Source organism: Bolinopsis microptera, chromosome 10, assembly GCF_026151205.1.
Source record: "Bolinopsis microptera isolate Bmic1 chromosome 10, MBARI_Bmic_1.0, whole genome shotgun sequence".
Classification (NCBI taxonomy): domain Eukaryota; kingdom Metazoa; phylum Ctenophora; class Tentaculata; order Lobata; family Bolinopsidae; genus Bolinopsis; species Bolinopsis microptera.
In genome coordinates, this window is record NC_087081.1 from 6,615,854 (window position 1) to 6,641,587 (window position 25,734).

The 25,734-nt window shown below is 37.7% G+C and overlaps 1 protein-coding gene across 5 annotated transcripts in view; it reads right to left on the reverse strand.

Moving 5' to 3' along the window:
- LOC134822051 (potassium channel subfamily K member 4-like) overlaps positions 1-25,734 on the reverse strand; it is a 120,474-nt gene that overhangs the window by 56,865 nt on the left and 37,875 nt on the right. The window contains exons 1-2 of one of the 5 annotated variants that reach the window (XM_063832898.1): positions 25,221-25,377; positions 24,772-24,808 (exon numbers count right to left, since the gene is read on the reverse strand). The exons of 2 other annotated variants lie outside the window; for them this stretch is intronic. In XM_063832898.1, the coding sequence (XP_063688968.1) occupies positions 24,772-24,808; positions 25,221-25,246 (63 nt within the window). In that variant the 5' untranslated portion in view covers positions 25,247-25,377. Of the gene's footprint in view, positions 1-15,871; positions 16,295-19,282; positions 19,835-24,771; positions 24,809-25,220; positions 25,378-25,734 lie in introns of those variants that run through there. 2 more of the 5 variants (XM_063832891.1, XM_063832901.1) reach the window with 2 other exon arrangements.

The window sequence follows — 25,734 nt, forward strand, 5'->3', positions numbered from 1 at the left end:
TTTTCAAGCTGTATTGGTGGAGCAAAAGTTTGTTCATTTTCAAACTGGCTATTGGTGGGCAAATACGGAAAGAATAAACAAGTTAGCAAGCACTGGAAATGGATATTTTGCATCGGTGCTGTCTTACTCTGCGATCAATCCTGATTCCTGCTTATGAAAAGAATTCTACTGTTTCTTTGAATCTGTTGCTGCTACTGATGATGGCTATAATATCATTTTCCATTGATGTCAGAAAATAATCACCGCTGAGTTATGACCGATGTTACAAATGAAACAATTCGCACGCGCACCTGCAATGCATATATTGGTGGCGTAGAACTAATATATGCAATTGAAATGGGTCTATTGGCAATGGTACTCCGTATAAAATGATCCGTTCAGTGGTTCTATCTTCATCACAGAGTGCACTAGCCAGAAATTTTATTGTTAACACAAAATTCGCCACTTATGACATGATCGACATGGGATGATGATTAATCACTCTACACTCGACTGTCACGTGACTTTTTTAACACGTTCTCTAAGTGGCCCTGAATGACTATTCGAAACTCTAACCTCTGATCTGAGCCCAACCCTAACCCTTACCCAATCCTTAACAAAAGCATATGCTGAAACCCTAACCTTAACGTGAAATTATACCAACTTCCTTATATGGTCATATCACGTGATCGATACAGTTTTTCGCCAATATCTTGCCCCGGGAGCATTTCAAGTAATTCGGAATCAGCGTCTGAAAATACATCGATTCATGTTGGTTTCAACTGTCAGAAGATCTTTTTTTTAATCTCGAAGATCGACTGTAGAGTGATTTATAGCACGCTCGGACGGCATGTCCACGACCTAATGAAAAACTTGTGTTTAGTCCAACTGACACAAAATATCTAATACGTATGGATCCTTAAAAATACGTCCCTAACTCTAAAAAAGCTTCCTAATCGATAAATTCTATATCAAATAAGCTGCAAGGCATAAAACATTTTTATGAAACTGTTTCAGGCAATTTGTAACTTGGATAACATGAAAAAATGTGTCAGAATTTGCTATATTGTTGAAAAACGCGTCAGAAGCTGTTAAGCGAATAACAATTTCTCCGCAACGGAAAAGTTGGGGGAAATTTCTCGCCCGTTATACTTGTTAATTTTTTTTGATGGAAGTACGAGGTATTCTAAATATATTGAATATACTAAATATTTTAAATTGTACTAACTCAACGTCCACACCTTAATTGTTTTAATACGGTTGTCATACAACACCATCCACGGTAACGATGCTATTGACGAAATACAGGACTCGAACGATCTTGAGGGTCGACATTGTGTATAGATACTTATTAGTTACAGCTCCTTCGATCCGTTGCTGTTGAGCACTTTCGTTTGTATTTCTCGACTCAATAATTCACTCTCGAATATGGATCACGATTCTACCAGCTTCACAGAACTCAGTAAAGAATGTTCCTCTGACACTACAATTTACACGCAGTAAACAAATTTTAAACCTATTTTCTTTGCCCGAAACTTTCCAGACAATTTATGCAGCTAGTGTTCATCTTAGTCCAACCATTTTACACAGTTAACGAGAGTCTGTGGGGCTGCACTAAAGTCCCTAAATACAGGGTGAGTTGAAAATAGTGTGTGGAAAGTAAATGGCTCTAATTTTTTTGACAAATGAAATTTCCACTTAGTTTTTGCATATTTAGGTAATGAAAATATATACTTTTTATAATAATACAATTAAAATACTTAATAATTAATAATTTGCTCAACCCATCGTCCTTTATTAGCTAGGACATATTGATAACGTGTAAGACAATTGTCTATGGCCGACTTGACTGTATTATGGGGACAGGGGGGGTCTTCATGGAAATTTTCTCAAAATCGACTTTTTAGTTAGTTGTTTCTGATAGAGGGGAGTAATATCTATCAGATGCTTTTGATGCCGTGGAAAAATATCGTTCCTAGCCGAAATTATTGCCGGTCAAAGGTCAGCGTGTGTATGGTAATTGTATTGCGCGAGCGATTTTTGATCGCATGCCCTGAAAATCGAGTCTAAAAATCTATTTTCTCCTACATTTTTTGAGCAATCACCCTGAAACTTTCAGTATATGTTCTGAGGATCATTTAGAAGAGATGAGCCAGACAGAATTTTGAGATAGGCCTTTAAAAAATTTTTATTCGATTTTGAAAATCTTGGACCTCGTTTTTTGATGATTTTTTGAGGTCCACGATTTTCAAAATCGAATAAAATTTTTTAAAAGGCCTATCTCAAAATTTTGTCTCGCTCATCTCTTTTAAATGATCCCTAGAACATATCCTGAAAGTTTCAGGGTGATTGCTTAAAAAATGTAGGAGAATATAGATTTTTAGACTCGATTTTCAGGGCACACGATTTGAGAACCCCATTAGGACGAATTTAAGATTTTTTGGAAAACTGCCAAAAATCAACCAAATTATGAGTTAGAATCAAATGAGAGGCAAGAATGAAATATGTAAAGTTTATGAACTGATAGCAATTCACCTTTCAAAATTTGCTCCTTCATAAAAAAAATTATCGATTTTTACTTTCCACACACTATTTTCAACTCACCCTGTAGTCCCTAAAGTCTCTAAAGTCCCTAAAGTCCCTAAAGCCCCTAAAGTCCCTAAAGTCCCTATAGTCCCTAAAGCCCCTAAAGTCCCTAAAGCCCCTAAAGTCCCTAAAGTCTCTAAAGTCCCTAAAGTCTCTAAAGTCTCTAAAGTCCCTAAATGACAGTTCTTAAAGTCATAAACCCCTTACATATCACTGGGCTGGATCACCACCACCACCCTGTAACTCTGTAACAGAACTGAAAAGTGAAAACCCTTTCCTCCTAAGACCACGTTTTCACCTTAATCCGAGTCATTTAATTTTATAAATGCCGATAAATGACAGTTTTGGCTCAATCTTTTCACTAAAAGACTGGAATTAATTCCATTAAACTCACTCCAAATGCTGAATCCACGATTTGTTGTTGCATCCAGTGGTAAAACTGGATGGGTGCCACTGAATTGCATGCTAATCCACATGAAATAGTAAGTTCATTAGTTCATGTATAATTGCTGGAGCTGCTCTGGTTTGGATTTTTCTTTTGAACCCAAGAATTGGACATACACCGATAATTTAGTTATTAAGTCCCACCTAGTAGTTACTGACAGCAGTCAAATAAGTGCCCCGAACAACCGTTGCAAATTAAGTAAATATTCTCGCCAATCAACTCTCTCCTGAAAATGTTATTGAGTGCTATCTGCAAGCTGAACTTGTTAATGGAGCTGAGGTGTGCATTCCCCGATGAAACTCTAGCACTGTGGCATATCTACAAAAACAGTTATCGGTTTAAGTGGTATTAGATATTCTACTTTGTAAAATAACATTGACTCAAAAATAATAAATTACGGACTCTATATAACGTTTATTAGGTTTTTTAGTAATTTAGCAGTTAGGTTGTTGATGAACTGCAAGAAAATGCGACAAACCCTCATTTTGATGCACTGTCCTTGAACTCCTTAATTTAAACTTGTAAAAATATGAAATATAGTGGTTACTGAATGTTTGGATAAAATAGGGTGCAAATAGTTTCCAGACAAAGATCCATAAATGTTAGTTCGTTGACTGGTGTTGCAATCAGATTTCGTAAGATTTAATGGTTTATAATTATATGTTTAAAGGGTTCTGTTCCATTCTGCGGCGAGAATATAAAGTTTAAATTCTTAAGGTGACCAATTTGATCAGTAATCATCATTTATCATAGGTTGTTGATTTGATTATTCAACAAATCTCATCAATATGTATCAATATTTATCAGTATTTATCAATATTTATCAACCGAAGGCATCCAAACGTCCAACAATGTCGCCAGGTGTTATTGATAAAGTGTGTTTCATTCCGATGAGCTGAATTACTGACGATAAAGAAACGTAAATTTAGTTGAGCATGTCACACCATAACACGCTCGAATGACAGCAATGTCAAATAAAGAAATAACAACATTTAAGAAACTCACCGATTCATACAGTCCTGGCACCAATGTCAAACACATTATTTAATAAATTCACCGACTCATAGTCATACTGACCAAATTTGACAGAATCACAAACCATGGATTGTTTAAAATCCGTTATAGGGTGCCGTCTAATTTATAGAAACACTCCGACTAAACGTGAACACTTAATTAGTTGGGAGGGCTATATCACATAATCATCCTAACTTAATCTCTCGTCATTACCACCTAGTAAGTAGTTTGCCGGATTACACGACCTTTTGTGATTACCACCTTGTATGTGAAAATCCTGTGCGGATCTTCGCCTCATCTAAGTGCAATATTAGGTAGCAAATCATGTAATCATATAAACTGTGTGGAATGTATCCGTGCTGTGATCCTACACCACGTGGTATGACGTCACACCACGTGCTGTGATCCTACACCACGTGGTATGACGTCACACCACGTGCTGTGATCCTACACCACGTGGTATGACGTCACACCACGTGGTGTGATGCTACACCATATTATGATTTCACAACATTTCGTATAATCGTCCAAAACATTATGTAATTTTGGGGTGACTCATAAGTCATGATCCATACGATTCACTGTATGAATGTCACAACTCTTTTAGCTTGTTTCCTAAAACACGAGTTATCATGGTTTCCAGATCCTTTCAACAGATACCTAAGTAACAATGCCTGATCTATATTTTATCTCGTTCCAAACACGAGCACATGTTGCTATAAGTAATTATCACCGAAGTAAACGTATTCCAAGAGTGGGCAAACAATCTGCCCTGAAATAATTATTTACGGATTTAAAGTTGCGATGAAGCGCGATTTATTAATCACACGCAGAGGATGGATTAGAACGTGATAAAACTATAATTTGTACCTGCACTTACCGAATCTAGACCAAAACTTCGTGGCAAAGAGTTCTCACGGTGACGAGAAACATTCATTTTGGCGATGATAAGAGATGTAAGCGAGATACTATCAGCGACTTGATTGATATAACAAGAGACTGTTGCTGGGTTTGGAGATTAATAAAGTTATCAAGGTTGCTTTAAAGTAGTGATGTATGTCTGAGAGTGGGATCACTGTATAGCTAGATTGTTTACAGATTCTGATTGCCAATCTATTAAGCTTCAAAGCAGTAATTTTTTATTTGTTAGCGATCACAAAGAGTCTAAATTTTGACAGAATTACAAACCATAGCTTGTTTAAAATCCGTTATAGGGTGCCGTCTAATTTATAAAAACACTCCGACTAAAGAGTCCTTTTAATATATGAGGGTTTCGCTGAAACTGAAGGTGGTCTCGAAAACTAGACTAGACATATAGCATGACGGTGCGGACCCACTGTCAGCAGTGTGTTGAATGTGAGGCTATCGAGTATCAACCAATAATTGATTACTAATCCTAGTAACTGTAGTGACTAGTAACTATACCAAAGTGTCTAAATTTTTCATTATTTATCAAGTTATTACTAATAACTTGATAAATACTAATAAATAAATATTATAATATAAATACTAATACTAAAGTGTCTAAAATTTTCATTATTTATCAAGTTATTACTAATAACTTGATAAATAATGAAAAATTTAGACACTTTGGTATAGTTACTTGTCACTACAGTTAGTATTATTAGCTGAACAATCTTGCTCGACCGGTTACAGTTTTAGAGTTACAGTTGTGGATTACATCCACATTGTCAAATATTTTCAGTTTTGAATGGTTATACTTATACCACCTGATCGAAATTCTTCCGAACGATTATTACCATCCCTATCGAGAGTTCTGTGGAATTATTTTGTTTCATGCATGAACTATCTGTTCAACATAATTCAAAACCTCTTAGTGATCTTACCTCCGTTATATGAAATAGAAGACCAACTTTTGCATTCAAATTTCAATGAGAAAAAAAGTTTTTCAACGGGAAAATTTTAAAAAATGATTGCCGATGACAAGTGAAACGCATGAATTACAAAAGAAAAGAGCTTGTTTAATGCGGCCTGCATTTCTGAGAGGCAGATATAGGAAGATAGGACCTGTGAAATGTCAACACTAGTGAAGTGAAGTATCCACATGTCCACAAGTCAACATGTGTCAACTTTAGTAAACATTTAGAGTCTGGAAGAATTGCAAATAAATGTCATGTGCTTAATTTTGGTAAGGATAGAACATTCGGTGACTAAGGGTATTTTTGGCAGACGATTTTGACACAAAGTTGTTTAGCCGCTTAATTTTGGATGTTTGAACAAGCAAAATTTTGAATTTTAAAAACCAAGGTTCGTTTTAAAAAACGGATACTTCAATTGAGTTGACAAAACTATGCCGACCATTAAAATGCAAAATTTCCCCATGTGAATTCCATGCTGCAAATCCAAATTCCCTCTTGTAATCTTTTGTTGAATACACGGGCACGGGTTTTAATTTTAAAATTTCGTTATTGCAGCTGCGTCAAGTTATACTTAATAAATTACTACTTTAGAACATTTACTATGATAGACTCTTTGTGAATTATCGCACAAATAAACCTAAGGCATTTAAAACGTTTTCCAAAGCAAGAACCGGAAGATCAAGACAACTAAACCCAAAAGTCACTTAACCAACACCTTGTCACCAAGACGTACTGATACCCGGCGAACACTTTCCTTTTATTGATACTTCTTGAGTTCTACGCAATTACATCACTATAACAGGCTTCCCAATCAGTCGATCACCCTACTCTACCAGAGGTCTGGCTGAAGTTAAATACTGGAGATTGTTTAACTGGTATAAGAGGTTGGTGAGGGGTAGGCGTTATCCGGTTAACAGGTGAGAACACTGCCAGATATTGGTGTTTAAATCCGGGAGAGCGTGGTTGGTGGTTCCATTGTAGGTTTCCCAATTTGGGCTCATGGTAGTTGATACGAAACGTTATAGTGTTAAGAACTGTTACTGTGTTTATGCAAAACTTAGTTGATAAGTTTAAACTTGAGTAGAGGAGACACAAGGGAAGTAGGGGAGACGGTTGATATGTAGTAGGGGAGACGATTATTTGTATTGAGCAATTACTTGAGTCTCTACCAGTAATTCTATCCAGTGCCGAATCACGGGGTAGAACACAACACAGGGAGGTAATTGAACTGGGAAACTGGTTATAACTGATCAGGGATCATATTACCAGAATGACAGGCTGATAGCGCCATCCAGTAAGGATCAACATATTTCAGAGAAAGGAAATAAACAAACTCTCACCAAGTTAATCCGAGTCTTCTCATCCAGTTCCAGGGAAGTATCAGACACCATGCCTGAACCCACCTCAGACAACTAGCAGCTACAAGGGGGCAGGGAAGTATCAGACACCATGCCTGAACCCACCCCAGACAACTAGCAGCTACAAGGAGACAATTAACAAGGAGAGAAAAACTGCAATGTTTAAGGAGATAGACTGGCCATTAATCATGTTCAACTAGGTATAGACTAGCCAGTAATCATGGCACAACAGTTTTTAAGTAGGTCGTCTAAAAGCGCGGGGGCTTTACTAGAAACTTAACTAGACATAGGCTACATGGGGCAATCAAAGAGTTGTGTTCAACAAGGTGCAGGTACGTTAATCATAGAAAAACAGTGTCCAGCGCGAGGTAGACTTGAACTGGAGGGGGTTCTGATTAGACATTCATTTTTTTAAACCTCCCTGAGCTCTGCACTGAAAACGGGGCTGTAAATACCGGCTACTAACTGACTATAACCTACTGACTACATACTGGCTATTAACTACCAACTATAACTAACTGACTTTTTGTTGTCGCGTACCAAACACGATCGAGCTTTTTTACAAGCTTCTTTATTGATCTGACATCCTGGGAAATGAAGTTTAATATAACGGTGGGCAGATATAAAATACCATGACATCACATCCTGAGAAAGGAAAAGGGCGGTTTTTCTTAAAGTTCCTGCTTGACGGCATGGAGCAAAGTATAAAGGGGCGACTTGCAAAGTCAATTTTGTTGAGTCTTGACTTGGAGAGTCCATGTCGTTGACACCTTGTTGCCACACAATACTTGAATATATTGCCCTTTGAGCACCGCTATTTTGTTAAGTATGAAACCAGATTTTTACCACAAAAAGGACGAAAAGAGCCGGTTCTTGTTTAACTAAGACTGTTGTAAAGTAAAATAAAGAAGGAAGTTTTCACGCAATATATTGAGCTTTGACAACATAATTTATTAGGTACATAATTATGCTCCCTCCATTCGTTAGTCAAGACTTATAGACCGTACATCAATAGGTGATCGCTGATCACCGAAATTTTTCATTCATTCATGATATTATGTGTATATATTAGCAACTCATTACTGCATTAAGACAATCATGCCAAAAGTTATCGAGCAATTTCATTTTTGGTCATGACTCTCAATTGTGTACGTATGAGTCTTTCAAGTTATCTCTTTTCTTCATTTAGAACAGAAGGGTCCAATAAGTCTACACATCGGGTTTGGCTAATTAACATCTCAAACATTTTTTATGGTAGAAGATGTTAATTAGCCAAGTATAATAGAGGTAAAAAATTGTGGAATGCAATGTCTTACCATCTGAATTGCATCGGTAACCGGGTGCATTTCAAATCGCAGTTCACCCAGTTCATGCTATCTCTTCCCGATACACCGCCTATCAGGGGCTATACTACTCAGAACTCAAACTCGCTGCTTTGTTGAAGGAATGACAGAGAGATCTCCTCTCTGTGAGGTGGTCACACAATGTGATGGCCCTGATAAAGCTTAACGGATCTCAACATAGGTGACGTAGGTAAGTAGGTAGGCAACCCTGTAACCTTAACACCGTTTCTATACTTGAAATTTGAATTTGTATACTTTCTAAAGGCAAAAGCTGACAGTAGAAGTCAAACGCTTTTTAACATGTACAGCAATCGTATGCATACAATACGGTAAATTGAGTAAAGCGAATCATAAACTTATTTCACTATATCTGCGATTTTAGTTCAATAATCTAACGAACGAGATCTTACTTTAGGTATTTTAGCCAAAAGGCAAGGGCCGCCATTGTGCATCACGGAAATTGCAGTCTATAAGCTTATAAGAGAGTTGGTGCAGATAGCAGTGTAGCCTGCCGTTGGGGGATTATCAGGAACCTTGTCGAGGGACAATCCGAGAGCTGACTTGGATAGATCGGCGAACGAAATTGACAGTTTTAAAATTCAAAAGATCAAACGGGATGGTGAAATAATATTAATTTCTGCAGACCATCTGATTGGAAAACGAAGAAATTCAAGTGTTGAAATAGCTGCACAGCAACTCGAATTACGTAACTGAGTATGAGTAATCAATTCAATGTGTGAATTAGAATACTAATCTAACTTAATATTTCTACTGTTCATTATGTGAGATTTATTAATTTGTTGTGACGGGCCCATGTAATTGTGGGCACTTCACGTGATGTCCATATAAGGTGATTGCGGGCACTGTTCAGCTTTTTATCAGACAACAGTTTATTCGATTAACATTTTATACGTTATAATTGCTGTACTTTGTAAAGTATGAAAAGTATTTATTACAAAATTACCTAAGCGATGAGACATGATATGCTTGTGATGTAGCCATGGCCGTCGGCCGCCAAAACCAGCTTACAAATTTCTGGATTTCCCATTATAGCACTCCATTACATATTAATACTGACATATTCATTTTATAAATGTGGTACATTTGTAGTGTTGTAATTCGTTCAAAACATATAATTCAGGTACGTCATTTGACCAAAACCCATAATCATGGGTAGAGTGGACCGCTGCCAGTGTCTCTCTTTCCCAAACAAAAGGAAATGATATTAATTTGATTGACCGTTCTCAAATGCAAAATGATACCGAGAATGAAATCGGTCGCTCGCTTTTCCCATTCATTCACGGCTTACGAATTGTAATAAGTTTCGATTGATTAGGTACATCAATCAGATGCTGTAAAAATCTCTTTGGGTTGCGTTCGGGTCGATACCTAGTATTTCGGGGTAAGGGTGGTAGTTATTACTTATTGAATTAGCTGAAGTTTATTGAATCTTTATTGCCGAGTACAGCTGCCTTCGGGTAGTTCTTCTTAATCTATTACAATTGTAAATGAATGGGAAAAGCGAGCGACCGATTTCATTCTCGGTATCATTTTGCATTTGAGAACGGTCAATCAAATTAATATCATTTCCTTTTGTTTGGGAAAGAGAGACACTGGCAGCGGTCCACTCTACCCATGATTATGGGTTTTGGTCAAATATCATCTCTTTTTGATTATAATGTCAGGGTACTTTATAAAGTCGAAATTTAAACTGATATCTTCATTAATAAGGAGGAAGTTTCAACAATTTCGAAATTTTTCCTTTAAAAACATTTCCTTGTGTTTAGGTAAGCATATCGGTCGATCACTGACTGAATATGCCACTTAATACTCATTCAAGTTGGCATTAAATTCATTTATAATGACATTAAACTGTCGTGGCAAAGCAGAATTTGTTGGAAATCACGAATGAGCAAAATTCTCACCTTTCGCACGTGCAAACTTTGAGCGAACGTTTCGTGCGCATCCAATATTGAATCGCCGTAAATTTTTGCATGTAATTTTATTATATATAGCTTGATAAGCACGCAAAGTTTCAAAGTATTTCAAGAAGAACTGTAATCACAACGGCACTCTAAAGTTGACAGAAAATGACGAAAACAGCAATTTTCAGTGATTTTAGCAATTTTCTATCAATTTGGGCGTGTCCCCACGTGTGCAACTTTTCGATTTTTAACTTTAAAACTAGCCTAATGCACAATTAATACCTATAGGAAGCAGAACTGAGCTCCACAACCCAAGGCATGGCCCAACACCAGAGAATACTAAATCGCAAAATTGACGTTTTTATAAAATAATTCTTCAAAAAAGCACAAACTTCAATGACGAATATCTTTATGAAGGAGCAAGCTAGAAAAACTTTCCGGTAGATTTTCAGAATGCTTGAACAATTATCTAAGGTGAAAATTTCCTCAGATTTTGAATACAATTACTTTTTAATGGTGTAAAATCATTTTTAAAAGTTATTACTTTGTCAAAAATCAAGTTTTAAAAACGGTTAACTTGATGACGTCATCAAGGGGTGTTCATGACGTCAAATAATTTGTTTATACAATGTAAACTAAAGTGTAAACAATTATTTTCAAGACCTGTGGTCGGAAATGGCTGTATCTTTTATACTTTTGAATCTATGGACAATTAAATACAGGCTACAATCGACTGGCAAAGCGTCTATCCCTGAATATATATATGTATGTATATAGATATCACGACAATCTGTCGTAAAACAGGGGTTCTAGAAAACCCACTTCCCGATGTTCCTGAAACCTGAAACTTTTTTTGCAGTCGATTTGGTCAACGTCTAGACGCCCTGAAAAATTTCAGATCTCTAACTCGATTTTAACATGGTTTTTAAGGCTCCTGAATATGGCGATTTTGGGTTTTTTACCGAATTTCGTATAACAGTGCTGGCGAGTATTTTATGCAAATTTCTTAAAAATCTCAACATAACTATTTTTTATTCCTGTCATCTTTGACATCAAATTAGAATGTTTTGAACTAAAAATAAATCTGCTGAACGACTTCCGATGAGTCTTAATGCCTGAAAAACTCCTGCCGGAGTGCACGCTTCGCGTGCACAAAAGATGCTTGTAACGTGTACCAAAGGGGGTATAATAGTAAAGAGGGTATAATAGTAAAGGGGGTACATAGTATACCCACAATAAATGCACCGGTCGTGCTTGCCAGCACTGTGATATAGAAAAGATTAAGTAACGGTTTATAATCTATTAGCAAATAGCGAGATTATACTCTTTCTTATCCCTAATTGTTTAAAGCAGATTGATCAATCATCGATTGATTAAGACTGAAAAGTGAAATTGGCTGAATCTCTATCAAAATAGTAATTAGTTTCCAAACAGTACTCCTAAGACCTCATTTCCTCTCAGTACTTGCTTAGTTGCTGTCCACAATTAGGTACCTTATAATATGGTTGTGTTACTGTGGTAACAATATGGTTGTGTTACTGTGGTAACATTACCTTATATAATTCAGAGAATTATTTCTGTAGAATGTCTGTATGTACGACCGCCCACGTGCAAATTAGATGAAAAATAGGAATTTAGGTAACAACCAAAACGTTCCATAGCAACGGTGTTTTAATGCACACATGCACGTTCAAAGATTGTTTTAACGTCATTTTGATCGGTTTTGTGGTAATTACGTTGTGTTTAAAGTGTTTTATATTTAAACCGGCTGTATCTTCGGTTAGGATGGATATTTTTTGATGTGATTAAAAATTTCTTTCAAAGAATACTACTAGCTTTGTCCCTGTTACCACGGGCTTTCTAGTTACCTTATAATATGGTTGTGTTACTGTGGTAACAATATGGTTGTGTTACTGTGGTAACATTACCTTATAATATGGTTGTGTTACTGTGGTAACAATATGGTTGTGTAACTGTGGTAACATTACCTTATAATATGGTTGTGTTACTGTGGCAAGTCGGCCAGTTACAAAGCTGTGATTTGGTACAGCTTGGGCTGATGATACACACTCTCTAGCTCGTAGGACTAACCCCCCTACAGCTAGTATAGTGCCTCGGCACAGAGTGGCTTAGGGTTACTGAAAAGGAGATAAGCACCTCAGGCCATCCCAACGTTCGGGAGAGACCTGCCCTTGTATCTTGTTGTTGTACTGCAGTGGCGTAACGTTGCCTGTTGGCGCCCCCTGCCGAAAAGGCGCCCCCCTGTTGGCGCCCCCTCCCCTTTTGGTGCCCCTCCCTAAAATTAAACAAATTAGGTGATTTTAGAGGATACGCCGGTAAAATCTCTAAAAAAGTGTGTATCTAGAGTAAAACGCGCATTTTTGCTAGTACTTTAGTTAAATTTCGAAATTGTCCCACATTCAAACGAAGATTTGGCGCCCCCATAAGACGGCGCCCCCCTGCACAGCGGGGTCAGCAGGGCCCTTCGTTACGCCACTGTTGTACTGTGGTAACATTACCTTATGGCTTATATACTCTTATATGTTATATTACTATTACTTACTTAGTTTTATCAACGTCTCCAATGCTATCTTGTCTCAGCAGCAGCCGACTATAATAAGAACGTCAAATAAAATGAACAAATGAACAAAACCGCCATACATCCGTGACTGTTACAGCATGGGTTGAATAACCGTTAAATACAGCCGGCATTGTTAAGGCGGGTAAATAACCGCTCAGTTTACTCCTCCGATTAACCACAGCTTGATATGATTAAGATAAACGCCCAGTGGCACGGTGGCGGCGTTTTGGGAGGATTTTTACTCCTTTATAATATACTTCTTTGTGATAAAATTAGTGTTTACTGTTCGGCTGTTTTGTCGTTGGAAGATAAAGCTTGTTATCAGAGTTTAAGAGGCGCTGCGGCATCTCATGGTGAAGTTAATCGTTATGATCATGCAGAGTTGTAAAAGATTGCATACAACTGTGAGCAAGTTGTGTTAAAGCTTTAAAGGATTCGGCTAATCGGTGATACAGAAGTTCCAATATTTGAGGCGTTCATTATCACTTTACCGGTTTTGGTTCATAAAATTTTCTGGCCTGTGATTTTTCATTTGGAATCAGGATCCAAATCAGAATAAAATATTTGATTTATATTTCAAAAATTAAAACAAATTATAAATTAACGTTGAATTTTACCTGGATATACGAGGGATACTGCTGACAAAACTGACAATTGCGTAATGGGTTCAACTTCAAGACATAAATGGCAAAGTTGGTTGAGGAATTAAGGTATCTTCGTCAGGTCAACTAAATTAATGCTAATTGGCAGAACATTTGCATTAAGACGTGAAAATTAACGTAGAATTAAATGCGTTGCTTCTCGATTTACTTTAGACCTTCAAAGGCAGTCTATGACTGATAAGTGATACAATTCAATTCACTACTTCGCTAGAACTTACGATTGACATAATATGAGCGGTTGTAGGTTCCTGACAAAATCCATTTTTCAAAGAAAAACCAATTTTTCCAGGAAGCCCAATTAAAGAAGACATGACTCCTATTGCAAATTGTTATTGGCCCTAATTGTTGATTCCTAACAAATTATTTAGAATTAGAATTAGATGGGTACAAAGTACCTGCAAATAGCGTCACTGTCTAGTCACTCACTATTAACTGGCAAGGTGTTGTCAAGGTGATGTCAAGGTGTTGTCAAGGTGATGTTTTTACAGTAAACCCTTATCATACCAGTGCATTCATTCAAAACATAACAAAGTTGAGCTACTCGTAAAAATGTTCATAGAGATATTCGTCAGGATTTCCGACCTTCATGCTTAATAACTTCATCATATTTATCGAGATACCTTATGACTTGGAAGTTAACATAAACAAAAATTTTAGCACAATTAAATGAATAACAATAAAACTAACATCTTCCTCGACCCACTATCTAAGTTTTCTATCCCAAACTGCAGTTAAGTTTCCACAAGGTTTATGAAAAGAAAACCATTCTGATTTCTGAATCAAAGGAAAATTTAAATCAATAGGTATTTACTTTTTTACAACAGCAGCTGTACGACCAAAAAATTAGACCATGTAATATCTGGATCTGTACAAGGTTGGGCATTCCAATTTCCATGTCAATTTTCACAAGCTTCTCTGTTTTAACATGAGTTTAACGTTATAAACGCCGCTTTTTTAGGGATTTTCTAGTTTTAACAATTAATGGCGACGTAGATTTAGCTCTGTGACAGGGTAGTAATTTACGAGCCAAAAGCCGAGAGCTCGAAGGGAGAATGAAGTCCATCTTAAAGAAGACAAATAGTCACAAACAGTCACAAATAGTCTCTCATGATAAAGATTATAATATGATAGTCACAAGATCGGTGACCTCTTCTACCTTCTCCGATATTGAACACAATGACACTCATAGAGAGTCTCCGAGGTAATTACATAAATGTTGAACTAATTACAAATACAACACGTTATACGAGCGATGATCATAAATGAGATGGGAATATTTTAATCAGTTCTAACTCTGACCATAACATGGTATCGTAAAGATGCGCTTTATAAAGTTATAAGCACAAATAGGAAAGAAAAAAGGGAGAACATGTTTCCAGAAAAATTACAGACAATGATTTTAGCAACTTTAGGACACAAGGAAATGTTTCAAAGGTCTGTTGTTATAAAGTAAAGAATTGGCAGCCAAATAAAATCGGAGTCCACCATTTAGTTAGGACCAGTTTCTGTATTTTTATGTGTAACTTTGAGACAAAAGTCAGAAAAGACCGCACAATTTGCAAAGATCTTGCCCGCCCCAACTAAATGGTGTCTCTAGCTAAAGTGAATTTCTTCAGACGAGTAACCTCTGCCAAGTTACTCAGTTTTAGTGTAACTGGTTTCCGTAGAGATTAAAATAGTTTAGTGATTTTTTACCAACATTTCGTTTTAACTTATATACAATTTATTTTATTTCCATTCAGCTTAATTAGGACAATCTTGGTGAGCTAAATTTTGTGACTGCCGCATGACGTTGAATTTGAAATTGAGATTTTCAGCGATCCATCATTCATCGTCCATCTGACACTAGTACTATTTTATCGGTCAATTTCATTCGGCGCTATAATTTTTTCATTTTTTTGATAAAAATAATGCAAAGTTTTCTTGATAGAGTTACTGATAATTGAGACCTACAAGGAATCAAAATAGATTATATGACCCCTGGAAGAGAGTATTCGATTATAAACGCTTAAAGTATACCTGTGTTAATTCGTAATAGAATTTTAATAATATCAATAATTTGATAATAATAGTTTCAAGATTGATATGGTCACCTTACCTTTTTTAGTAAGCTACTTTACAGATCCACCAATGTATACAAGTTAGCAAGTTGAGTTCAATTACAAAAAGAAGAAAATCCAAAATCAATGACAGAAAAACATATAAAATTTGACTTTCTAAACTTTTATTTCCGACTAATTCCTAAAGCTTGCTTGCTAAAAACCTGGGAAATTTAAAGTTTGTCCCAAAAGTATAAAAGAAAAGAAAACCAACTTGGGGAGCACTGAATTCGCGCCCTAAGCATATTAGCATAATATGATATTATTCGTGGTTAATTTTTGACCATCTTATTAACTCTTTCATAACGAAACACGAACTGCCATGTGATACGCGCAAAATCTAATTTAGTTAAAAATTAGCTTTTCTTTTTCCCCGGTGTGAATTCTAATAAAATAATATTGAGATTGTAGCCGCATCTTGAACAATGCTCACTGAAATAATACTGAACCGGAACTTTTTAGTTATTTCTCTTTTATTAATCGCTATCTACCATAGTAATGTTATTGTTATATTATGTTATATCAATATGTTCTATTATGCTATTTGTTATTTTTATTACTTACCGTGCTTAAGTTTTGTTATTGAATACTTTTAAGGCGTCTTAAAAGCGACCGCCAAAGCTCTTTGGACTTAAAAACTACCTTTCGATTATTTGATCCAGCCGGTGCAGTTGTTGGTTGACAAGGTATTTTTCTTTTTTGCCTAATTGCTCAATACTATTGCTACAACTAGGAGTTTCCTAAGAGTTCCTATAATTGTCGTATCATCTGGTTACAACTTTACAACTTACTACTAGTTAGTTACAAGTTACTACTATTGTGTTATAAATACGTTAACAGACCAGCGGTGGTAACTTCTTGAGAAAAGAAACTGAAATTCAGGCATATCTTTTATCGACCATTGTGAACTGTGGTTGACCATCATAATTCTTATCAAAAGGTTAGCTGCTAACTTGACCTTTACATGGTGGTAAAACGATCATCAATGGCGTACTGCAGAGCAGGGACAAAAGGATTTCGCGGTTATTTTGGCCAAAAATAGCGGCACCGCGACAAGCCAAACTAGGCTAATTCACGGCTAATTCGCGGCGGGAATTTCGAAAATCGCGGCATATTCGCGGCAAAAAATCGAAAATCGCGGCAAATTCGCGGCAAAAAATAATGTATTTACATTGCTTAGTTAGAGTTCACATATTCTTTGACTATTCTATTTGATCGGCTCATGTCCCATGAGGATGTGATCTCATCATATGATCTGATACAGGCTGATGGGGGTCCATAACAACAAGACCTGCCATAACTTTTGACATGATCTTAAATGTTGCAATGTCATACGTACTGTTTGACATATCTCGTTATCGATACTACAGACGACAGGAGACATCATAATTCGACCATCTACACTTCACAACTATAATAGCAATGGAATACTACGAACTTTTCAATCCAATTCCCATATCCCTACCTAGTCTATCCCCATCTAGTATCCAACCTCTACCCCTTGAAGCTTACATCAACCTGGACGACATCCTTACCCCGGCCCCCTGCACGAACCTTATAGAAGTTCTAACCACATCCCGAGGGGAGCCCATGATTGTTCCTTATGTGGTCTACGACGAGATTACATGCTCTACAAAATAGCTTCCCATTGTCAGCATAAAACGATGATTTGCCAAATTCAGCCACTCTCATGGAAGCTGTTACATTGCCCTGTTTAGCCTGTTTCGAGCGTTTGCTAGACGAAGGTCCAGCCTGTTTGTCGGCAGGCCGTTTGACAAAGCGGTCCATTATAACAAGCGAATACAATACCAAGCGAATAACGATAACGTTATCGATGACGAAATATCTGACAAGTGACGATTCAATAACAACACTGATTTAACATACTGTTCGATTTCTTAATCCATTGTATGTCTTCTGGTCAACTTTATGTCGTTTGGTCAAGTTTTTTATGTCTACTGGTCAACTTTATGTCGTCTGGTCAACTTTATGTCGTTTGGTCAAGTTTTATATGTCGTTTGGTCAACTTTATGTCGTCTGGTCAAGTTTTATATGTCTACTGGTCAACTTTATGTCGTCTGGTCAAGTTTTATATGTCTACTGGTCAACTTCCATATACGATCTCGAAAGGCAGACCTCCCCTTCGCAATACGAGCTCGGAAGCGGGAGCTCCGCCTTCAGAGGTACGTATCGAGAATGACTCGGACCGAAAATCTTCTAAGTCAAAATTTTTCAAAGTTTTTCTGGAAACTACTTTTGTTCATGTTTCATGCTACCCTGATCATTATGAGCCGAAAATATTTTTTCGGTTTTCAAAGTTCACACATACCCTTCGATACACGATTTTGGACTCGAGGGCTCCCCTTGTAATGCGATCTCGGAAGGCAGGCCTCCCCTTCGCAATACGAGCTCGGAAGCGGGAGCTCCGCCTTCAGAGGTATGTATCGAGAATGACTCGGACCGAAAATCTTCTAAGTCAAAATTTTTCAAAGTTTTTCTGGAAACTACTTTTGTTCATGTTTCATGCTACCCTGATCATTATGAGCCGAAAATATTTTTTCGGTTTTCAAAGTTCACACATACCCTTCGATACACGATTTTGGACTCGAGGGCTCCCCTTGTAATGCGATCTCGGAAGGCAGGCCTCCCCTTCGCAATACGAGCTCGGAAGCGGGAGCTCTGCCTTCAGAGTTACGTATCGAGAATGACTCAGACCAAAAATCTTCTAAGTCAAAATTTTTCAAAGTTTTTCTGGAAACTATGTACTTTTGTTCATGTTTCATGCTACCCTGATCATTATGAGCCGAAAATACTTTTTTCGGTTTTCAAAGGTCACACATACGCTTCGATACACGATTTTGGACTCGATGGCTCCCCTTGTAATGCGATCTCGGAAGGCAGGCCTTCCCTTCGCAATACGAGCTCGGAAGCTCCGGAAGCTCGGAAGCTCCGCCTTCAGAGGTACGTATCGAGAATGTACCTACAATCGGAACTCACGGAAGGCTGTAAATGTGATTAGTTTCATATACTTAATACTTATAGAAAACGTGACATTTGGCCCGCAGATTTTATGGAAAATACGCAAATTTGGTCCTCAGATTTAAAGGAAAATGCGCAAATTTGGTCTTCAGATTTTAAGGAAAATGCGCGATTTTTCGCGGAGGACTGAAAAAATCGCGATTTGTCGCGGAGAATGGGAAATTTCGCGATCTGTCGCGGAAAACGTAAAAAATCGCGATTTGTCGCGGAGAATGGGAAATTTCGCGGTTTCGTACATGCCGCGAAATCCTTTTGTCCCTGCTGCAGAGTTATCACACATCTATAAATTGCAGTATGAGTAACAAAACAATTGAGATATTCGAAAAGATCTGAACCTAATACCTATAGCTCAGTAAACTACAAAAACTTACATCTTCGTCGACCCCTTCCCTCAATCCGAGAGAAGTTAGCTTCCCCTGTGCCAGGCTCCCCAATAGAGCAGGCTGGAATGTCCCCAGGTATTCTTCCAGCGCTTTGTCGTCCATATCCGCTAAACTGATGTGTGGCTCCAAACCGGCCTTACAGTTTTCCGGCCCGAGTGCATATTTCTGATGAAGGGTGCTGTTGGGATCGAGGTGAATGTCTGTTGTTTTTTTAGTTCCCCCCTCGGCACTGTTTGATTTGCAGCAGGGGGATCTGGATCCTTCTCTAGCACTGCAAGGTGATCTCGATCCACCTCTAGCACTGCAAGGTGATCTCGATCCTCCTCTTTCACTACAAGTGGACTTTGAAATAGATCTCCCTCCATTTTTGGGAGAACTAGAAGGAGAGTTTTTTCTTGATAAGTTTGGGGTACTTTTCTTTGAGAGGGAGTCAAAATACAACATGTCCCCGGTGGAGTCGGCCTTGGTGTCCTTCTGGACAATGGACATAGTGTTATTAAAGTGAAAATTTAATCACAAGCTACCACAAAGATCAACAACTTTAAGGCAGATAATGAATAAACTAATAAATATCTATATAGTTAACAAAGTTTTAGAGCACATGCGTGACGGTTGATTTAGAGCCATCCGTTGAAAACCATAAAGTGAATCCGACGGGAAAACGGTTTTTAGACTAGCTTATTAAATACAAAGGATAGTTAAAAACAACGCATAAGTCTAATATTCCCCTAGAACAAATAACTAAATGTCAAAGCTAAGACTAGTGCTGTCTTAAATAAGGAAATACGAAGCCGATAACAGACGGTGAACAAAAACTCTTAAATGCAGCAGATATATGTTGATTGAGCATTATATAAAATGATCATGTTATGAGAGCACTAGAATTGTGAATAAACATTGTTCGATTGCATAAACAAAATCAAATCATCTGTTGAATGTTGATGGCATGTCTGGTCAATCGTTAGAAATTTAATGGTACTGCATTCTCAGCTTTGCAATCAAACGGTTCACCACTAAATGATAAAACGGCGGTTTTGTCGTTTCAACGGTCATATTCGCGTTGAGGGCTCAAGAATTGTAAATTAACATTGATCAATACGTGCACTAGTACACAATTGCTCTGAAAGTATAATCAGGGCACTTTTAGATGGCACCTTTACTTTACAAGGCACTTTTAAATGGCACGCATCTGATTAATAATTAGAATTGTGATGGTAGTGCGGCGGTTTGTTTGTTAGTGCAGTATGTGGATATTACTGGTGGGATGGTGGAACATAGTTCTGTTTTTTTTCTAGAATTAACCCTACAATTTCCATTCTCAGTTGATGTGAATCTTCTGTGATGAACATTTTAATATTGTGTGATCATGCAGCCATTCATTATTTATCAGTTATTTAGGAAAATGCCATTCATTATTGGAAAGAGCATTGGGATACTAATAGCGCACGATCAAAACAAAGGTGATATTATTTCGACTTTCCTGTGTCCAGATATTATCGAAAAACACGTTCGAACGTGCAAATGCGCTAATTGCACGTGCAAAATTGCATTTTAAATTCAACATTCCCAGCCTCAGGGAGGTGCCACGATTATCATTTTTGACAAGGTGAAAATAGAACTACTCGAAATTGGTGCTGAGTGCTAAGAGTTAGAAATCATAGGGAAACTTTTAAAAATCTTTAAACATTGAGCCAATAAAATATGCATCACGCGCTTCCTGCAATCCCACATAGTTGCTATCATTTATCATACCCAATTAATATACTCAAGTGGGGAGGTAAAACATAATTATTCCGGTACACATAACAATGATTGTTGATTTTCATTGGTCAATACTGGAAACTGATTGGGTAATCGCAGTCACGTGCAAGGGAAATATGTGCCACCTCCGTCCTCCACCAGTATTCAGAGCTATTACTTTGTTAATACTTTAATATGCCTTACGGCTTTCTGGTGTTTGATCGATATAGATATAATAGTTGACAGATATACTAAGTAATTTTAAATATTAATTTATTTAGATACATTTGAATATGTTTAATACATTTAAAAGTTTCACTATGATATAATGTAGCCAAAGCGTCAAATAGTTAATACTTAATATATTACGGTCCGTCGAATGCAAATGTTTGATATGGCCGGATGAACTTGAATAATGGAAACAAAATTGTATCGACATTTAGATCATAGTCCAGTATAATGTAAAGAAGTTATGATAAGGAGGCTAGGTATTGTAAGGAGAGCTATAACTAATGTTATGCAACTTAAGTGATCAATGATTCATTTTAATTAATATAATAGAGCAAGGGAGTGGAGGTTTATAGTCATTAAAAGTAAGAATTACTTGTCTGTATCTATAAATCGGCAAAGTCACGGACTTTCTAAGAAAAGTTTCGTTCATGTGTATTTAATGATTCAACAAACGTTTCTAGACGAAGAAGCTTTGGATGATGACTAAGATTTTAAAAAAGATGGACAATGATTTTTATGTTATTAGACAGTAATCGCAAGTTAACACGAAAAATTGTCACCTCCTGCAACGAATACGGCTATAGATATAGAGTAACATATTTGGCACATACCTAGCTGTATTGCCGATATCTTTCACTAAAGAAATTAAGTAACGGAATTTTTTGTCATTACTTTAAATAATTTACTTTAACTAATATGCAGCTGACGCAGTAGCTACATGAGTGACCACAAATTAGGTATTTGGCAGTACGTAGCTCCCTCGCACTGATATATCAGTGAGCAGTGAGCTATGGTATTATAATGTCATTATGCATGCTTCATCACATCAAAAACTACTTGTTTATTATCATGATGGTGGTTCAAATGTTATGAATAAACAATTCATGGTCCTATTATTATACGGAATGCGCTCTCTGATGTGCCAACTATGAACTATAATAAACAAGCTCGTGATATCGATAAATACCCTGCCAAAATCCCCCTCAAAGTCGAATACTTGACGGTTGTTTGTTCGTGAACTATTTAAAGATTTGAGTATTTACACGGCCCAATTATAGTGGCCCACTACAATTATAGTGGCCCACTACAAGCCTATTATCAACGTGAGTTCCTCTAATTAGTAATTGTGTGATCGGTTGACACCTGGCTAATTACTGCTATTATAGGGGTCATGCTTTATTCGTACTTACCTAGCAGTCAATACAGCCTCTTTTATTAAAGGTGAAGTTAATCGAGGGGATTTATGTGTGAGGGAATGAGGGAACGTGTGAGGAAAGGAGGGAATATGTGAGGGAATTAGGGAACGTATGAGGGAATTAGGGAACGTGTGAGGGAATGAGGGAACGTGTGAGGGAATGAGGGAATGTGTGAGGGTATGTGTGAACGTGTGAGGGAAGGAGGGAATGTGTGAGGGAATGAGGGAACGTGTGAGGGAATGAGGAAACGTGTGAGGAAAGGAGGGAACGTGTGAGGGAATTAGGGAACGTGTGAGGGAATGAGGGAATGTGTGAGGGAATGAGGGAACGTGTGAGGGAATGAGGGAATGTGTGAGGGTATGTGTGAACGTGTGAGGGAAGGAGGAAATGTGTGAGGGAATGAGGGAACGTGTGAGGGAATGAGGAAACGTGTGAGGAAAGGAGGGAACGTGTGAGGGAATTAGGGAACGTGTGAGGGAATGAGGGAATGTGTGAGGGAATGAGGGAACGTGTGAGGAATGAGGGAATATGTGAGGGAATTAGGGAATGTCTGAGGGAATGAGGGAATGTGTGAGGGAATGAGGGAATGTCTGAGGGAATGAGGGAATGTCTGAGGGAATGAGGGAACGTGTGAGGAAATTAGGGAACGTGTGAGGGAAGGAGGGAATGTGTGAGGAATTATGGAACGTGTGAGGGAAAGAGGGAATGTGTGAACGTGTGAGGGAATATGTGAGGGAATGAGGGAACGTGTGAGGGAATTAGGGAATGTGTGAGGGAATTAGGGAGCGTGTGAAATGTGTGAGGGTATAAGGGAATGTGTGAAATGTGTGAGGGAATTAGGGAATGTGTGAAATGTGTGAAATGTGTGAAGGAATGTGTGAGGGAAGGAGGGAATGTGTGAGGGAAGGAGGGAATGTGTGAGGGAATGTGTGAATGTGTGAGGGTTTATCAGGTAGTAGTTGTGCGAAAACGAGGTCCTCGAATCAGTAGTTTGTGGCGTGGACTACGTTATAGTATGTAGTTTCAGCAGTATTAAAGTTATCTAAACTGCACTTAACTTGTATGATCAATATGGTTATCGACTAACTAAACCATGCAAGACATAGCATGAGACCTGGATAATTTATCGATTACTGTATTTAGTTTTAATGCAGGTTCGCTTCTTGGTTCAGTTGACTTTCGCTTTCACTGTCGACTTTCGCGGCTCCAGCTATACAATTAAAACACACATGCATTCCCAGCTGTGCAAGTGAACCGAACCAAGAGACGGACAGAACCTGCACAAAAATCAAGCAGCGTAGCTGTTCATTACATATTCTTGTAGATCGTCAGCAAAATACAACTATGAATCATAAATAAGAACCAGCTCTTAGAATAAAACCAAAGTTTAGCGAGGACAATCTTTAGAAAATAGTTGTTATCTAATGTCTGACCAAGCCAGCTTTAAATATAAAACCAAATTCAAAGTTTAAGGATGACAATTTTTGAAAACGGTTGTTGTCTAATGTCTGACCCGGATTTGAACCTTATTGCTTTATTGGTAATTGGTGGACCAGGGCCTTCTCCAGGAAAAAATTAGTACTACGAATCTAAATTTCATGCATGGTTAGATATTCATAAAACAACATTGGATTCGGAATCAGCCACGAAATGAAGATGAATAGTATTCAACATGTTGAACCATGTAGGGAGTATTATAATATGCTGCTGATATAATCTTATGAAGTATGTTTTGAATTTGTTATTAAGGCTATTATAGTGGTATGTCTAGACAGGACGACATACCGACCCTGCTGTGTGTCTGTAAACTTAAATGACCTTTCGATTTGTGTGATTATTTTGAGAAATTATGTTTTTTTGGGGATGGAGATGAATTTGTCTAGCCAAAAATGGCATTAAACAGCTGACTAGGAGTATGGTGTAAAATAGGGTGCACGAAAGTTGGGTTATACTGTTCTTCTATCAGTATTTGGTCTATCAGTCAGGATGTCTGGTAAGCATACGTCTTGTATATATTTACCAGATAAAATGTTAAAGTATTTAACGTATTTACTATATTTACAACCCCCGCATGTCAACTATCAGAATATACTGATGTCTGCCTACAATGAGTCAAACACTAAATGTTCAAATGATCCTGCATTTACAGAAACAGAAAAATATCGTGACCGTCTTACTGTCTTACAATCAGAAGATCAGCATCCAAAAAACAGTGTATTACTATTATAGATAGGCAAAAAAGAAGAAACGGTGTTTGTCTGCGTGTGTATTTTGTAAAGACGGTGCCTTTAAAGAAATAAGCAGCTTTACCTGCGAGGAACGTATCCGTTCCAACTCTTTGAACTCCCTGAATAAAACCCAATGTTATTGGCTGAGTTAGGTCCTAAGGCATGGCATTACTAATGAATATTCAGCGTGCATAAGAAAGTCAGCTTCTTGGGCGATCTTTCCCATCTTTGCTCAAGGTACACGGAAAACTCAATAGAGTCATCGATCTGTCTAACAATGAAATATCTGAGAGATCCACAGATCAAAAGATCCACAGAGCCAGAGATAAGGGGATCGCCCGGGAGATCAAGAGAGCTAAAGGCCCAAAAGGTCATTTACCAAACAAAGTCATCAGCCTTGACCATCAAGCAAAACCAAGCCCTAGACACCAGCAAGAGGACTAGCGAAGAGAACAAGTGAGTTGGACTAGTGAAGGGTGGTTGTCCGGGTGACATTGGTGCTTGTTCAGGTAATTAACAGCTAAAACCCACCTGGTCATCAGTTCCATGAGTTCCATCTCTATTACAAAGCAGGAGTAGTAGTAGTAGTTATAGTAATAGTATGTTATAGAGCGAGGTCTTTATACTGTATTACTAGTACTAATGTATTTGCAGGGTTCACCACAAACAGGGGACCCTCTCGACGTACAGACCGGTTGAAAGTGATGCAAGGCAAACACTGACCCATTACAAGTACACAGGGTGCTTGCAGTTGTTACCACTTTACCATTGTAAGTTGTGACCTAACGAACATGAACTCTAAATTAGCCTCATTTCCAAGGGTAAGTTGCTGAGAAGATAGGTCCTCAGTGGCCTATAAGTGTTCTCTCTCTTTCTCTCGGGTACGGTCAACAAACCTAGTGTTACCCAGGTTCCTGGATCATGGGGAAATTCAAATGAGGCTTATTGTCTTATTGCTGGTGCATATTGACATTGTCATGTTGCTACTGCATAAATGTATGATGAATAATGAATATAGATTCTTATATACCCCGATTGAACGTTA